General features: G+C 40.1%; 1 protein-coding gene across 1 annotated transcript in view; it reads right to left on the reverse strand.

The window, feature by feature from the left end:
• Positions 1 to 11,144, reverse strand: part of CRYBG1 (crystallin beta-gamma domain containing 1) — a 196,503-nt gene extending 185,359 nt beyond the window's left edge. The window contains exon 1 of the mRNA XM_059176963.1: positions 10,859 to 11,144. Coding sequence (XP_059032946.1) covers positions 10,859 to 11,079 — 221 coding nt within the window. The 5' untranslated portion in view covers positions 11,080 to 11,144. The remainder of the gene's footprint in view (positions 1 to 10,858) is intronic.
• Between the last annotated feature and the right edge of the window lie 7,456 nt (positions 11,145 to 18,600).

An 18,600-nucleotide genomic window follows, 5' to 3' on the forward strand; every position in this document is an offset into this window, starting at 1 on the left:
GCTCCATCTCACAACCCTCAGATACTGACCTGAGCTGAAATCAAGAGCCTCCCAGATGCCCCTCTTTCCTGGCATTTGAAAGGATGATAATTCTGAGAGCAAGTGGGTAACTACATTTGTATTGGATACTTCCATTCTTTAGCTAACTACCTGCCATACACACACACACACACACACACACACACACACACACACACTATCAACTACTTATTTGGTAAGCTTTAGTTTTCTCATGGTTTAGTGAAAATATTACCAGCTTTGGAGTTACAAAGACCTGGGTTCAAATAATGCCCTGTCATTTACTAACACTACCAGCCTCAGTTTTCTCAGTTCTAAACATGGGAGGAAATTAACCTACCTAGCAGAGCTATTACGAAGATTAAATAAGATGCATTGAATATGAAAGCAACTGTCACATAATAGGTACTCTCTTCATTAGTGCCCTTTGTCCTATTTATTCTTGACAAAAGTTTTCTTGTGTTTACTCAACTGGCAGGAGAGGTGGGAAATTAGGAGGTTGAAAAGCATTCTCCTTGCCCATTCCCCCATGGACACCCATTTTCCTCAGAAAACATGTCCCCCTCTTTGCCCCTGAAAAAAACAGACCATGTCCAAATCCAACTGGCTGTCACTTTTGGTGTTTCTTGATCATTTATTGAGTGACATTAAGGTAAAAATTGGTACTCCTCTTTGTTTAATACCAAGCTTTGTAAATTTGTGGGTTTGTAAGGAGGGTCTGATTTCACACAGAGAAAAGCAACCAGGAAACCTGCCCTGAGCAAGGAAGTTGATGCATAAATTCCTCAGGGGCTTCTCTGGAGGAAGAAACCACATGATGACAAAGGATCCAAAGCCTCAAGGCATGTTCAGCAGTCATTACCTAGATCTGGGGCTGGCTGTCCCCTTATGAGTATCAAAAAACGCTTTTAATAAAAGTGAAATAACAAGGAAGGGTACAATTAAATGCCAGCAATGGGCCGGCTACAAAGGTTTCCTGGTCAAAGTACTTGAAACTTCTCACACGGTAGAATTAGGACAACTACAAAATGCAAATTGGTAAAAGTCAAAAATTGAGCAAATGCCAGACATTCAGTTGTACTTTACTTTTATCCTGAAAAATGAAATCTAGTTTTAGACTAGCTTGTTTAAACATGTTTACTGACATATGTATGAATACAAATATTCATTTCAATATAAGGTACGTTCCAATGAAGGCCTCCTGATCAATAATTGAATCTCTTCCAGAAAAAAATTATTTTGGGTAGCCAACACTAAAAGAGAATCGTTTTGTAATCCCACCTTTGAAGCAACTACATTGTTTTGTTTTGCAGACAATAACAACCTCTTAGTGGGAACTACACAGTGGAGGAACAAGCCAACATTTGCAAGGCAGTAGAGCCAAGAATGGCTGGCAATGCCTAGGGGAGCCTCCACTGCACGGGCTTGAAAAGCACCAGGGCAGTTCTTAGGTTTGCCCATGGCAGTCATGATAAAGGAGACACTTTATTTCCACATGAATGTCAACAGTTTGCTTCAACTGTCATATGTTTCTCAGACGAGATCAGGTGTGTTGAGGGTAGTATGGTCATAGATTGTCATATCTTTTCCAAATAGCAGATGCAAAAAATAACCAAGCTGTTCAAACTGACATTTTGTCATTATAAAATATGGCTGTGCAAGTTTAACAATTTTTTGACCTCTGAAACTAATACACTATATGTTAATTGATTGAATTTAAGTAAAATTAAATTTAAAAAAATTTTTGAAAACATTTGAAAAACATTTGAAACATGAATTCTGTTATTTTGAGTGGGATGTTTTGTTTTGTTTTTTGGTTTTTTTCTTTTTCTTTTCTTTTTTCTTTTTTTTTGGTAGTAGATAAAATACTAATTATAGCAGAAAGTCTGAAAGTATTCAATATGTCAGTAACCAGACTCTAGTATATACAGTGGTTAGTAACACAATCTTGCATTCAGACAATCTCACAGTTGTTGCTTATGAAACGGGGGGTGGGGGGGCGGGGGGATTTCCAGGAGAATAGTCACTAGGAAGTTAAATGAATCAGTTGGGCTCCTGTCAAAGATGTGTCTAGGCCAAGGGCAGGGAGGCACAGTCTACAATCCAAAAGAACCAAAAAGAGCAGCAGCTCTGAAATCAGAAAATCTGTTTTAGTCCCACTTCTTTAAACCACACTGCATTCTTCAAACTTATAAAATGAGGTCATGGGTTTACTGCTCAGAGCCATCATGAGCCTTAAGTGGGATAAAATATCAACAATGGTTTATAATTCTTGAAGTGTAAAGCCAACATAAAGTAAAATGTGTATTCACTGTCAGGGACACCTCAATGATAAATCATGAAGTAAAACCAAATGATTCACACAGCAGGATGTCTAGAGGCCTCAAGTTAGAACTGCCCCTAGCAGCTCTGCTTGAGGAATTCTGAAATCCCCTTGAGCCTGGGTGGCAACTGCAAAGTCTGAGGGCTACCGTCTTCCATTCTACTGCCTGTGCCAAGACTTTGGGCCTAAACTAGGCCCACATCTCGGTTATGTTGTTTCCTGACAAAGGTTGGGCAGAAGCCTCAAACACAGGATCTAGACACACTACTTTTGCATTGCATAGACTTTAGAATTTCTAAACTATTTTAGTTTTTTCTTCTAAAATTTTAATGTACTTCTATTTCTATGAATTTACATATTTCTCTCTCCATGACTTAACACAAAAATTGTCTAGTACCAAAAATTGACTTGATTTCCTATATATATGTTATAATTTCTCATTGTGAAACTGAAGACCTAAATATACACATTGTGGGAATATAAAGGAGGCAGCATTAATCACAATGATTGAAATTTGTAGTGATTAACTGCAGGACTCAAGACCACAATATAGAGAATCCCAGCCCCGGACTTTTTGAGCTCTGTGACATTGACTAAGTTACCATACTTTAGTGTGCCCCATTTTTCTTCACAATGACAGTAGTACTACCTCCAAAGGATGTTATGAATTAATTGCAGTGAGTTAATATTTGTAAAGCACTTAGAACAGTGTGTGATATGTACTGTGTATATCAAATAAGCTGCATCTTGCCATCAAATCTTAATGGAAGATAACGTTTTCACAGACATGGTCTTAAGTTATTATAAACTAAATGCTTCCTCTCATTTCTTACCTTAACATATGTATTTTGTCTCTTGACCTCAACACAAGATAAAGAACTATCCAACTAGAGAACCATTAGGAACTTATGCCAATCTTTATTAACTAATTTGAAAAAAATTAGAAAGTGTATTACATGTGGTACCTTTATGTACTTATTGGTCAAATCTCTTATACAAGCTGTTGGTATTAACTTCAGGATGCCATAACCCTGACTTCTAATAAATGAGACTCAGTAGTTTGCTGGTTTGAAATGGCACTTAACAATAACAAATACGGACAACAGCCAAATTCCTTCACCACAAGATATTTTGCCAAGCTTAACAACAACTTACTTTTACTTGTTTAACTGCCAATATGGGAAGGTAAAAACAAAAGGCACTTGTTAATTCTGTGTTTCATTTTTCTGAATTAGCTACAGGCTCAGCCTACACTCATTTTCTCTATAACTTGTTGATGAGAGAAATGGGGACACCACAATGGACTTTGGATTCTCTGAGTCACTTGTGTGTCCTTGGGGTCTCCTGACACTTTGCCAGAATGCTCCCTTGTGATGAAGCCTCTTTGTCATTGCTTCATTTCCATTGAACAGGCCCATCCAGGAGATCTTCAGTGCTGTAAAGACAGCACTAAGCAAGTTCTCATTCTGTAGAATGAAGACTTCTTATAAATCTGAATTCTTAGAGGGATTTTGATAAGGCATTTGAGTCAGCCCAATGCAGCTGTATTTTAAGGAAGCTACAAATGAGTTAATGAAACTAACAGGCTTGCTTTTCTTACCAAACCTCTTAAGTGTCAGACACTTGTACATACTTTGTTTTGAAAACTTGCTTGGGGACAAGGTATTGAATTCACATTTCAATTCTATCTTGGGTAAAAGCTGAGAATCCATTTTTTTGAAATGAACTATGGAAAGAGACCTGTGGGATGTGCCCAGCAATTTGGTATGAAAATAAAGATAGGTTGTTTTTAAGGAAGAACACCTTACTTTGGAGAAGATAGGTAATGCTAGACTCTCTTTGAAAGAAACTCCAGAATCTTTTGACAAAAATTGAGTAGACACCAAGTTAGTTTTCTGGATTTGTAAATCTGTTTAAAGAATGTTAGAACCACTTATTTTCAGCCTATAACTTTAGGATGTCAACATCATGTTTATTTATGATTTCAGCCAAGGTTTTCAAATGATATGTCACATTCTAAGCCCAATCGTTCTTCCTAGGTATCAAAATATGATACAAGAGCTGAAATAATACGATTTCAGGCTCTAGATATTTTAAGGAACTGGAGAAAATTATTTAGGCATAGTCCCAAATACATGATTCTCTTTGACTTAGATGCTGCTATGAAGATAAATGTTCCCATGATCACTGGAAATACCTAAAGTTGATTATACCCTCAAGAAGGTTTGGAGCCTTTGATGACCTTCATATCAGAGAAAAAAAATGTCTCATTAATTACTCAACACGAGGGGCACCTGGGTGGCTCAGTGGGTTAAAGCCTCTGCCTTCGGCTCAGGTTATGATCCCAGGGTCCTGGGATCGAGCCCCATATCGGGCTCTCTGCTCCGCGGAGAGCCTGCTTCCTCCTCTCTCTCTCTTTGCCTGCCTCTCTGCCTACTTGTGATCTGTCAAATAAATAAATTAAAAAATCTTTAAAAAAAAATAATAATTACTCAACACGAGTAAAACTTCTTCATCTGAGAAAAAAACTCTGCTTCTTCAAGATAGTCCTTCTTCTGACCTCAGTGCATTTGATTAAATTTTTATTTCTGCATGTCATGAATCATATGCTGCTTTCTTCCTTTTCAGCTGTATGCTCCATATTCCACTAGTGTACAGGTTTCTTAGGAGCAGGGATCATCTCTGACTTCATTTTTCTATTTCCCAGTGCCGAATACAGAACAAGTATTCGGTGTTGTTGATCATAAGAAACTTCTCTAAAATTGGACTGATAAACATTTCAATAAGAAGATACAAAAACAAATTTGTGCCATAGAATAATCTATCGTTAATCCTAGAAAAATGATTCTGTAGGTCAGATTGCATTGTTTTTCATGAAGATCTCTAAAATCTTCTATACAGTAAGAACAACATGAAATGGAGATTAAGCAATTATTTGATAAAATTTTCAAGGTAGGGGCACCTGGGTGGATCAGTGGGTTAAAGTCTCTGCCTTAGGCTCCAGTCATGATCCCAGGGTCCTGGGATTGAGCCCCACATCAGGCTCTCTGCTCAGCAGGGAGCCTGCTTCCCTCATCCCCTGCCTGCCTCTCTGCCTACTTGTGATCTCTGTCTGTCAAATAAATAAATAAAATCTTTTAAAAAAATTTCAAAGTAAACAGAAATAAATGCAATTCAAGATTCAATGGTCTTACCAAAAACAATTTTTTTAAATAAATAAATCACTTCTTTTTTTGGCATGGACATTCCTGAAACCCAACTGATCCATTAGGTGAACTCAAACTTTAAGACAGGTAAGTCTTCTTAATATTCATAGTAAGATTGGCATTTTGAATGAATATTGGGAATTAGAAAGTGAATTTCAATATCTAATATTTTTGCTGCATTGCTTTAATCCTAAGAAAATAGCAGAGCAGTGATTTACTGCCTCATCCTTATGAATAAGATTTATAATTAAAAGCCAAGAAAGAAAAAAGACAAAAGAAGGGGAACCTGGGTGGTACCATCAGCTGAGGCTCAGGTTTGGGCCTGACTCTTGGTTTGGGCTCAGGTTGTGATCTTGTGGTCATGATCTCAGGGTTGTGAGATCAAGCCCCAAGGTGGGCTCTGCTCTCAGAGTGGAGACGGCTAAGGACTCTCTATTCCTCTCCCTCTGCCCCCCTACCCTGTGGTCTTGCACTCGTTCTCTTTCTCTCTCTCTCTTTTTAAAAAAGAAGAAAAAATTGAAAGAAAAAAAGAAGTGAACCCAAGACCAGCAGTTATAAACGTCTCCAAGAGTGTATACATCACTTATATATGGACTAAGAGGATCATGACCAAAAGCATAGAAAGAGGGGGTGAAGAGCGACACAATGACAGAGAGAAGCAGCAAAGAATTAGCCTACACTGAACTCAGACTCCAAAATCACTTCAGAAGAAACTCCTCTAACTTCCAGTATGAAGTTGACCTTCCACTTCCTCAGTCCTATGTATTAAGACCCTTAAGTCACTGAATGCATAAAGGTCTACCCTTTTACAGATGAACAGGCACGTCCAGACACTCAAAGATATTTCAGAGACTGAGAGACCTGGTTACAACTTCTGGGCTCCTGAAGTTGCTTGACTGCACTTACAATGGAAAACATACGTATTCAAGCCGCCGCCACTGCTATGATGACAAGAACCACAGCTATCAAGGCCCCTGTCACTCCTGCTTCCCTCACCTTGCATCTGTCCAGCACCTGCTTTGGGCGAGGCTCTGCACCAGGTGTTTTGCGGCTGTGATAGCTAATCCTCCTGGAGCCCAGTGAGGGAAGTGCCAGCATCTGCATTCTACCCGGGAGGAAGCTGAGGCTTCAGGAAACATTTGGATCCAAGTTTCCTGAACTTGGATCCAAGCTCCTGCCATTGGATCCAAGGCAGAGGGAGATTTGAAACTGTGTCCGACATTACCGTCTGTGCCTTTTTCACGGCAGCCTGATGTCAGAACTCCTATTTATTGGGCATCTGTTCTCTTTTGGGCATGACGCTAGTCATTTTGAATATATATTTTAAAGTCTCAAGAACAGTGCTTAGAAGTGGGTCTCAGTTTAATGAAACTGAAGTACCTTCCCAAGGAGCTCATAGCTAGTAAATGAGAGAGCTCAAGTTCAAATTCCCGTTTTATCAGTGGTAAAATAAAACCTAAAATCTCAAACTCTTGACTTGAGCATGAGATAAATAAGAAAAATAATCCAGTGTTAATCAGCTTAGATGTAACATTAGATAAAACCAAATGACTTCTCTAGCTACGTCCTTGATGTTAGAAACACTAAACCAGCCACAAAAGACTGAAAACTAGAATCAATTTTAAGTCATAAAGACTAACATTCTACATATCCAGAATGCTTTCGAATAGCATTTTAAACAACTATTCTCTTTCTGAAGGAATAAAACAGCAGTTTATCCTCACAACATTCTAGTGATATAAACAGGGAGTAAGTTGTTCTCCCTTCTGAGGAGGGAAAGGTCCATTGCAGTACAGATAAACGGGGCTGTGTACAGGGCAGAAACCGGAGCCTGCAAACCCTGACTTGAATGTGGGTCTCTGCCCACCCAGGGAGGTGGCTCTGTCCTCTGGCAGTGGCTGCATTTTTCCTCCAAAGGAAATGAGGTCTGCAGATTTTCCAAGGATTATGAGGCTCCTCACCACTTGAGTCTGGCTCTCTGGCAGAGAACACTAATGCATGCTTTCTAGGTTTAGGGTTCAGGGTAGCTGGAAGGTAATCATCTTCACGTCACTGCATTGACCTTCAGCTAAGAGCTACATAAGGAAATATATAAAAGGAAGCACCGTTTCCATCAGATAGCAGAAAATAAGCACATAAAATTACTACTAAAAAGGAGGCGTAGGCAAGATACTAGTGAGAAAAAAGGGAAACCACCTCCCACTTACTAGTGCGGACAATGTGCCAGTCACTGTTCTGAGCACTCGACATGCACGAACTTGTTTATTTTTATAACAACTCTAATTAAGCCCCCTTTATGGATGAGAAAACTGAGGCACAAAAAGGTTAATAACTCGCTCAGGATGACATGGCTGTCACAGTAAGTAGATAAACAGGGATATAAACCCAGATAGAGAATACCCCCCTCTGAATAAACGGTTTAAAAAATAGGGTAGAATTCAAAACATCATAAATGAGTGCCACTAATGGCTACTAAGGAAAGTCAGGCCACAGTTCCCAAAGCCCAAACCGTGTCCACTCCCCTGGATCCCCTGATGACAAGAGATGAATGGACTAGACAGGAGACTGGCTACCAAGGAGGACAACAGCTCTCTTTCTATGAAAAATAACATATTAACACGTTTACCAAGACCAAGCTGAAAAAAATCGTAAGGTTGAATTTTAGGAAGTGAGGCAGCCAGTGTTCAAATAGTTTTACATTAAGAAAGAAAATGACCCTCATTGATTTTTAGAACATCTAAGCTGAAATCTGCAAATATTTGCAGAATACAGAAATCTGACCTCAATAAACTTAAAACCATCATTAGAGTGGTAAGCTCTTCCAGGAAGAGAAGCTTTTTTCCCCCCACCCAACCTTATTTCTTTCATTTCTTCCATTAGATCTTTGCATTTATAATGATGATGATGATGACGATGATGATTTTACACTTACTGAGTTTTAACTTTGTGTCCAGAAGTCTGATAAAAGTTTTAAAGCATAAACTATCATTTGATACTCACAACAGCTCTACAGAGTCAGTATTATTGTTTTTCCCATTTTTGAAATGAAGAAACGGAGACTCAGAAAGGTACAGTAACTTGCCCAAGGTCACACAGCCAGGATATAAATTCATTTTTGCTTGCTCTGAAAGCCTATAATATTAATGGTATATGCCCAGCAAAAACATGTGGCCATCTGACTATCTATTCCTCATACAGAGACAAAGGTCACAGCAAGATCTGCACATTTTGCCTCCTTCCACCACTTCAAGTCCTGGACAGAAGTGAGTGGACATGGTCAGATGGCTCAAGAGAGCCACATTGGTAAAGATGAACCAGAAACCTAAGTGTGTTTTAGCCACTCTTTTTCGACTAGAAACAGGTACACTCTCTCAGAAGTAAACAAAATATTTAGGAAGATGATCTAACTAGGAAAACATCCCAAAGACAGACCAGTATGTTTAGTTTTCAGAACATTCATTAGTATGAAGTTCATCACAGTTTGGAAGGAAAGTTCTGTTGTTCAAGACTGAACCACAATACAAGATACTTGGGGAGAGAAGCAAAAACTCCTGTTTTTTAAGTTTTAGTCTAAAATGCACTTGGATTTGAATACATTGTCTATAACTGTGTATGATTACATTTTGATAGACAGGAAATGATGGTGATACGTCAGATAATAAAAAAACAAGGAAGTCTCTAAAATATTTATAGGAAAAATACTTCAATGATGGGTACATCATTATTGAGTAACATTTTAAAAAAGAAATTTGAATTGGGGACACCTGGGTGGCTCAGTCAGTTAAGAGTCAGACTAGATTTTGGCTCAGGTCATGATCTCAGGGTGCTGGGAATGGAGCCCTGTGAGGGTGGATTCTACACTCAGTGAGGAGTCTGCTTCTCTCCCTCTCCCTCCACTCTTTCTCCACTCATGCTTTCTCTCTAAAATAAATGGGTAAAGGTTAAAAAAAAAAAAAAAAAGGAAAGAAAAGAAATTTCAATTGGTGTTAAGCACAGTAAGTCTTTTAATAGATAAAATTATGTTCTATTACAACCAATTATTACCATGGATGATAAAAATATGAGAAAAAATAAAATGCCTTCTTTTGCAGCACTCCTCTCCCATCCCCTCAAACATACTCTAACCATGCTGAACCACTTGTGCTCAGTGAGATGCTCACAGTGCAATCTCAACCTGAACTCATTGCTCCTCCCCTTTTCTGACTAAACTAGTTCAGTCTTCCACCTCCAGGAAGCCTTCCTGGATCCCCTCCTCTGTGCTAACATCTACTGTAGGATTCCTCCCACTCTTTACTTACTGATTTCCACAGGAAACTGAGAACTCTTGGATTACAGGAACCAAGCTCATTGCTTTTTATACCCCAGTGCTTATGAAGGTGCCCAATAAAATTTTACTAAGTGAATGAAAATATATTGCAGAATCAATACTCTTTTAGAAATAAAAGGAAAATATATTCAAAATGCAAATTTTGCACCATTTTATTCTGGCCCGATAGTTCATAAGGGTGCATTTAACAACAACAACAACAACAACAACAAAAAACATATAGCAGGAATTACTGGATATTGCCAACTGCCCTTCACTAAAAATATTTTATACCCCCAAACCACATAAATATATTGGTACTTCAAATTGATTATTGTTCAAAGAATTATCTATTCAGATAGTATTATTGAATAATACGAAGTTTTAATAAAAATTCAAAAAGGACAATGACAATTACATCTTTTAATAACTAGGGGCTGCCTAGTGCTGTCTGATTCTGACACTGATTCCAATGGGGACAAGCCATTCTCTTTTGGGTTTCAGGTTCTCCACCCATAAAATGGGGGTAACCATCCCTGCCACTTCCTCCTCCTTTTGGGTCCTATGAGGCCAACGGAGATCTGTAAAAGTGGAGATCTTCACAATAAAGGCCCCATTGTCAAAAGTATTGTGTAATTCCTAGGTAGAGTTCCTATCACTCATTATGGCAATAATGCTTCACTATCCTTCTCCTCTTCTTAGTAGGTTAGTGTCGCTAGAACTCTTGCATAAAGTCTATGGCAGTCAAAGTAAAAGCCACACGGGTGGGCACGAGTTCCTCTCGCTGGTGCTTGGCCTGAGCCAGAAGCCACAAGGAACTCGTGGCCACAAGGAATGCACAAAGGCCACGTCTGTGCCCCCTCTGGACCCTGTTAACATGCCTGCCCTGAGAAACAGACCCTGGGCCCTTCCCCTCCTCCGAGCGAGGTCGAGCGCGGCGGGCGGTGGACAGAGCTCAGGGACCGCAGAGCTGAGAGGAGACGAGGGGAGACTCGAGGAGCTTACCTGGCCTCGCAGAGGGGCGCCGGTGGCGGGTGCGGAACGAACACCCCCCAGTCCGACGGCAGAGGCTGCTGCTTCTTCTTGGAGCGCCAGATATGGAAAGGCGTGTGCTTCTTGGGGGTCCTGGACGGGCTGGACTCCGCGTGGTCGCCCTGAGGTGGCGGAGACAGTGGCATCTTCTTGTCCGCCTCCTCCGCCGCCGCCCGGCCCTTGTGGAAAAACATACCTGGGCGCCAGCTCGCTCGCCTTTCCCAGCGCGCCGTCGGACCCCGCCCCCTCGTCGCCGGTGCGGGGGACGGCAGAGGGCGAGAGGACCAAGACCGAGCTGAGCGCGAGCTGCACAGCAGCCCGAGCCCTCTGGGCGCCGGCGAGTGCCCAGCTGCCTGGCAGCGCCTCCACGCGGCGAGGGCCGCTCCAGGTGCAAGCCCAGGTGGGGCGCACGCGCCTGGAGCCACAGGTAGAACCGACAGGCCCCAGGGCCCCGGCCCCGCGATGGGCGGCGGCTGCGGGGCAGCGACACCTTCTGGAAGCCCTCGGAACTGCGTCTTCGGACCCTGCACCGCCGCCTCTGGGCTGGGAGTCAGAGCGCGGTGGGATTTCGACAGCGGCTCAGGTGAAGGTGCCATCCGTCGCCTGCGGAATTGTTGGCCACTTGTTGGCCTTTGTCAGGCTGACAGAATGAGTGACTTACCCAGGAGCCCCGCCTGAAGAAAGATGGGAGAGGCGCATCCCGTGGCGTGGGCCACCCGGCAATTAGGGTTATTCCACTCTGGCCTTTGGGTAGCTTGAGCAATGTCACACTCTGGGTGGCTTCCGTTCCTTTCTGTAAACACGTGTGCCAACTCCTCTCTCCCTTCGAGAGTCTAAATAATTAATTTGTATGTGCATCTCATAAAGTGCATAAGGATAAAAAAACAGCAGGGAATTAAGTATATTCCCCAGTTCCCAAAGGGCTGAATAGATCTCTCACCATGAATTAAATGCCAGTCTCATGAGGTTCTCATTATCTGCTTTACTGTTAATGACTTTCTTTACTTAACCTCAGAGTTGGATTAAATAGCAAAGGCAACTAATATTTAAGCAAAAGAAGTACATGAGCAATTACTTGGGAGCATTATTAGATGATAAAGAGCTCAAGAGCCAAGCACTGCTGCTTAAAAAGTAAATGCAGTACAAGTCCCTCTTACACTGTAATACCTTCTTTTCTCTTTGAAGACCCAACTCATTTATTCACTCACTCATCCATTCAAGGAACTTTTATTTTTGTTTAATTTTTAAATATTTATATTGTTCGCAGGTATAACCTACATATAATCAAGCAAATGTGCAGATCATAAGTGTATAACTCAAATGTTTACATATTTGAACATTTATGTGGTCGGGGTATAAGATGGTTTTACTGAAGGGCAGTTAACATTGTCCCAGAAAATCCTCTGTGTATGGCTTTTAAATATACCATTATAAAAATATAGAGTATTTCCCAAATTTCAGATCTCTCTTCTGTCCCCTTCTAGTGCCATATCCTCTTTTTGGTAAAAGATAATCATTATTCTGACCTCTCTCAACAGAGATTAAATTTGCCTCTTTTGGAAATTCATGTAAGTGGAATCACAGTATGTATTTTTCTTGTGTCCAGCTTCTTTTGCTCAGTATTAGTCTGTAAGAATCACCCATCTTGTTGCATGTAGCAGTTTTTGTTTTGAATTTAAAAAATTGTGTGCTATTCTATGATATGAATATACCACAATTAATTTATCCAATTTGTGGTTGGGCATTAAGGTTGTTTCCAGTTTGGGACTATATGAATCAAGCTGATATGAACCTTCTTAGACACAAGCATTTATTTCTTTGGATATATGCCCAAGACTTTAATCTCTGGGTATTATGCATATGTTCAGCTTCAGCATATTTTGCCAAGTAATTTCCCAAAAATGGTTGTGTCAGCTATGTTTGAAATCTCCAATTTTTCTACCTCTTCACCAACACTTGATATTACCAATCCTTTTTATTTTGGCGGTTCTGCTGAGGATGTATGTAGAGATATCTCATTACAATTCTATTTTTTATTGCAATTTTAATTTATATTTTCCTCAAGAAATATTTTTTGAATTTGTTGTTTGCTGATTATGTGCCCAGCCTTGACTTGGAAGGGGTTGGGCATGACTGACAGATAACACTGATGATATACATCAAAAGGGAAGAGAATCAATAGAGGAATGTACAAAGCATTGTGGGAGTTTGGAAACATTACTACCCCAGCCTGAGAGTTTGGGAGGGAGAAAGAGGAACAGTTAATAAAGACATATTATAAAAATGGCCCTTGAATTGACCCTTAAAAGGCAATGGAATAGCAAGGAATGGGAAAGAGAACTGAAGAGGAAGAAAGGAGAGGAGAAACAAAGGGGAAGAGGGAAAAAGAGGAAGTTTTATGCACATTTACTCAAATATTTACAAGTTCAGAAACTCATTCTTACATTTTGATTCCCCCAAGCAGAATTCCTCTTGAACCACCCATCCCCTTTGAACCACCAGTGAATCTGGAACTTATTTTAGTTTTCACACTGTTCACATTCCATGAATGTTACTTATTTACTTATCTGTGTCCCATATCAGCCCAAGAGAACTTAAGGACATTTCTCATTTATTTTTGTATTTTCAGGACATAAATATTCATTGATTGAAATAATTAATCAAATAAATTGGTATACTAACTTAATTGAATTGCCTGGAATGTTTCAGGCATAGGTCTTTTAGACTGCATGCTTTGTAACTACAAAGATCATATGTGTCTTTTTCACTATTACAACCCCAAGGACTAGCATGGGACAGAGTAGGCACTCAATATATATTTTTAGATGAATTATAGAAGAAATCAGAGCTATGCGTAGAAGCATAACATACAACACTTGTGATGAATCTAATGAGGGAAACAGGCACCTAAATACAATAAAACTTGATTAAATAATATACAAACTGTCCAATAAAATTTGGTAAGTATTCTAACCAAGGTGTTTCACTGGTTTTCAGTCATTGCTAAAACATATCTACTTAGGCTTGTTTGAGCAATGAATTAATTTATCACAGCATATAGGTGGCTCATAGAATATTCCACAGAGCTAGAGAGCTAGACTCTGAAACCCAAATATGCCCAACCAACCCAGAAAGCAATATCACTTTCACTTCTCAGTACTAAGGGGTTCACACAGGCTGTGCTACTGCTGTCACCCCAAGAATCAAAGACTTGTTCTAGTTACTCTTGATAGAAGATCAGCCCCCCCCCCCCATTTTACTCTACTTACATACAAACTGCTCCCTTCTAAAAGAAGAGCTTAATGAAGGCATATCGGATTGGGGGAGTCCGGGCTATTTAACAGCTTCCTAGCTCCAAAGGTAATCTAAGTTTTCTGGGTTTTACTTGGGAGAGATGGAATTCACATGGCTCAAAACTTGCCAAACATAGCACACCCCATAGAACATAAAACAGTCTAGGCCCCCAAAAGCATGAAAGATGGTCGCTGCCAAAGGAAAGAGCAAAAGGCTACGAGAACCCAAAAGTGACTAACTCTGAATGTCTCCAGGAAGTCATCAGCAAGGAGGTGACAGGGTTATGAGCTGTGCTGATGAATAAGAATTTGCCAGATGGAGAGGGCTGGCAATCCAGGAAGAGTAAACAACATGGGCCAAGTCCCAGGATTGTGAAAGGGCATGCATTGTTGGTGGGGAATAGTGAGAAGCTGAGTGAGGTCGGAGAGAAGGAGGGTGGGGTGGGGCAGAATGGCAGGAGATGACGATGGTAAAATCAGGTGGGGCCAGATTGCTAAATGCTTGGTAAGCCATGCTTTTAAGGAATTAGCTTTGTAGGCAATAGGGCTGAGGTTACAGTTTTAAGTAGTGGAGTGAAATAAACAAATTGGGGTTTTATGAAGTGTATCCTGAATGGAGTGGAGTAGGTAGGGAGAAACTAGCACGGTGAAACTCTTTAAGGAAGACCCATTAAGAGGTTGCTGCAAGAGATTAGTGGAGAGCAGTGGGAGCCCAAGGCAAAGCAGTAGACTAGGAACTGAGAGGAGGTTATGAATACAAAATAATGTAGGAGATGAAATCACTAGGAATTGTGGGGAAGAAAGAGAAGCCATCAAGGATGACTATGAAATTAGATTTCCAGGTTTGGTGAATGGATGGCAGTGGAACCAGTAACTAAAAACAGCAAAACAGGAGAAAGATTAGGTCATGAAAAGATATTTCGCTTTGAACATACTGAAGCTAAAGTGCTTGGAGGCGATATAAGCAGAGTTTCTAAGAATTCGTGGAAAAACGTGGTTCTGGAGGTTCCAGGTCAGAGCTACATGTCATTGAATAGGTGGGAGTTGATGCCATGAAATTGAATAAGATCACCCAAGGAAAATGTATAGATTAAGGGTAAAGGAGGAGCAAGGACGAAACTCTGAGTAATGCTAACATTTAAGTAACACTAACATTGAGAGGTAGGAGGATATCTGGTACAGAGTGTATTCCCCTGGCAAGGTCATGTAATTTCTGTCTTTGAGATTTTAACAGAGAGACAGAGGTGGAGTCCTCTATCTCATAATGCCCTTTGCACTCCTTTCCCTCTGTCCAGCAGTCTGAGGTCCATTCCCAATGTCTCCCCATCCTCCAAGAGGCTAACCCCCTCTAACCTACAGTGACATTTTTTTTTTCTTTATCTAACCATCTGTTATACTTTCTGTCTGATTTTAAGTTGACATTATGGTAGACTGTAAAAATGCCCACAATTCTCCACTCTTTCCCTAAAGAAGCAGAGTCTATTTTCTCACTCCCTAAATCTGGATTGGCCGTGACTTACTTTGGCAAATGAAACATTAGCACGAGTAATGGAAGCAGTACTTGAGAAGAGCTTGCACACTGGGCTTTCCTCCGTGCTTCTCTTGGAATCTTCCTACCATATGGACATGGCTAGATTAGCCGACTAGATGATGAGAGATACATGGCCAACCAACCCCCATCAGCCCCAGTCAATAGATAGGTTATCATGAAAAATATGAGGGAGACAATCTGGGACTAGCCAACCCCCAGTTAAATCACCAACTGGTCCCTAACAGATGAGAGTCTATCAGAGATCAGTGGATGTTGTTCCAGACCAGAACTACCCAGGAGAATCATGAGCCAAATAAAAGGTGTTGTTTTAAGCCATTAGGTTGTTTTGTTTTGTTTTGTTTTTGTCTAAAAATATTTGTTGGGGGAAAAAAAAACAACAAAAAACAAAAAAATGCAGCGACCTGGCATTAGGTCAATAAACAGCCAACTCAGTTGCAAACATCATTCTATTTTAACCTCAGAGATGTACAATGAATGGAAGCAATGGAAAAATCCTGAACTATCACCTAAAAATTCAATTCTATTCCAACTACTTAATAAGAAAATGTATCTGAGTCCAAAGCAGTTGCGAAGTGTTTACCTGAATTACATGAATTAAAATCTACTTAAAAAATCATTTAAATAGTTGGAACAAGGAATCCTCAAACTGGCCTTAACAGCACAACCATCTTTATAGTACAAGTGTACTACATTAGAAAGGTAGTGTTCAATTAAGCCACTAAATTTTGGGGCAGTTTGTTATGCAGCAATAGATAATAGAAAGTGAATCAGATACTAGAAGATTAAAATCTGTTCTCTTCAACTACTATTTAGGTCAAGTCATATTCTTGAAGTCTCCAAGTACAAATTAGCTATACTTTGTAAGCTAATTTTCTGAAATTTGGAATACATTGTCTCAGAAACAGATTTATTTAGAGGACCACTTCATAGACTAGCCCACAGGAGTTAATTTGACATATGATGGAGCCCAAATACCTTATTTGCAATGCAAAGCCATAGAACACAATTCTGTTATTAATAGTGCTGACTGGGTGGGCTTGCCTGAGAAGCTGCCACTCCCATTTGTAAAACTGTTGCCATGAAATGATATATCATGTGGTTAAACAGGAGATGCAGTAAGGCCAGGACCTAATTCTTCTTGCCTTTTCCCCATCACTCGGTTCCAGAAGGACTGAGTGACTAGAGAAACTGAGATCCTGGAGGATCTGAGTTTACTTTCAGTCCTTTGAACCTAGGGTCTCTTCTTGTGACCTTCAGACATGGAGGTCAGCCAAGTTCTAGATATCAACTAAGAATTTTAGCTATTAAGATCCTCCAACCTTTGCTCTGTCCTCCCTGCCCCCCACCAAAATATTTCATTTTGCAAAATGTCAAACAGACAGAAAAATCTCAAAATGGAACAAGGAAGAAAGTTCTGCTTCTGACCACAATGGAGTAGCTTGGACAGGAATGACTCTTCACCATGAAAAACTAGCAACCAGAACAAAATAAATGAAAAAAATATATATATATTTCACAGGTACTGGGGCAATGGTTAGCACAGGACTATGATCTATGACAAGAGGAAAACAAATGAAGTAAGCATCACAATTGCCTTGCTTTCTGTGTGGAGGCACTTTCTGAAAGACATCAGAAGGTGAGTATTCCTAAGAGGTGCAAAGCAGCTTTACTTGGTTGAGGGGCAGAGGTGGAATTTTAAGGAGGGTAAAGGGGCTGATTTTGGAGGGGCAGAGAATTGCAGAAGAAGCTGCTACACAGAAAAATAAAATAAAGAAATATGCTTAGGGAATTTCTTGGATTTGTTGCTGAAAACCAAACTATGCATGCAAAAGATGAATCTCCACAAAGAGGGCAAAAAGCAAATAACAGGGACGCCTGGGTGGCTCAGTGGGTTAAAGCCTCTGCCTTCAGCTCAGGTCCTGATCTCAGGGTCCTGGAATTGAGCCCTGCATCAGGCTCTCTGCTCAGTGGGGAGCCTTCTTCCTCCTCTCTCTCTGCCTGCCTCTCTGCCTACTTATGCTCTCTCTCTTTCTCTCTGTCAAATACATAAATAAAATCTTGTTTTTTTTAAAGGCAAATAACAACCAGTTAACTAGCTGAATAATTTCCGGAACTCACACAATTCTGGGAGATCTCAAATTCTGACCAGCCAGAGTAATGAGTCCTCATTGAATACCCACATATTCAACAGAGCTGGTAGCAGGGCTACACCTTAGTAGAAGGGCTAACCTCATTCAAAGAAAAGTTTACTCAAAATCCACTCCAAAAAAATTGAAACTTAAAAACAAGCTTAAAAGCATTACACTAACCCGTAAGTAATTTAACAAGACAAAGCCCAACACTCTTTGCAGGAAGACTGATCCATAAGTAACTTAGCCACATCCCAGAAAAACAACCTGAAACTCTCTGGAGGAAGAAAACAAAGTTTAGCAGTCAATAGAAAAAGGAACCTTCATCCACTATTGGCAAAAATATAAATTGGTATAGCCACTATAGAAAACAATACCGAAATTGCTCAAAAAAATTAAAAATAGAAATAGCATCCAATCCAGCAATTCCATTTTTGGATATTTACCTGAAAAAAAAAATGAAAACACTAGTTTGAAAAGATATATATATATATCTGTATGTTTATTGGAGCACTATTTACAATGGCCAAGACATGGAAGCAACCAAGTTTCCATTGATAGATGAATGGATAAAGAATATGTGGTATACAATAGCCAAACTATGGAAAGAACCTAGATGTCCATCAACAGAAGAATGGATAAAGAAGATGTGGTATATATATACAATGGAATACTATGCAGCCATCAAAAGAAATGACACTTGCCATTTGCGACAACATGGATGGAACTAGAGGGTATTAT

Source organism: Mustela lutreola, chromosome 6 (assembly GCF_030435805.1).
Source record: "Mustela lutreola isolate mMusLut2 chromosome 6, mMusLut2.pri, whole genome shotgun sequence".
Lineage (NCBI taxonomy): Eukaryota > Metazoa > Chordata > Mammalia > Carnivora > Mustelidae > Mustela > Mustela lutreola.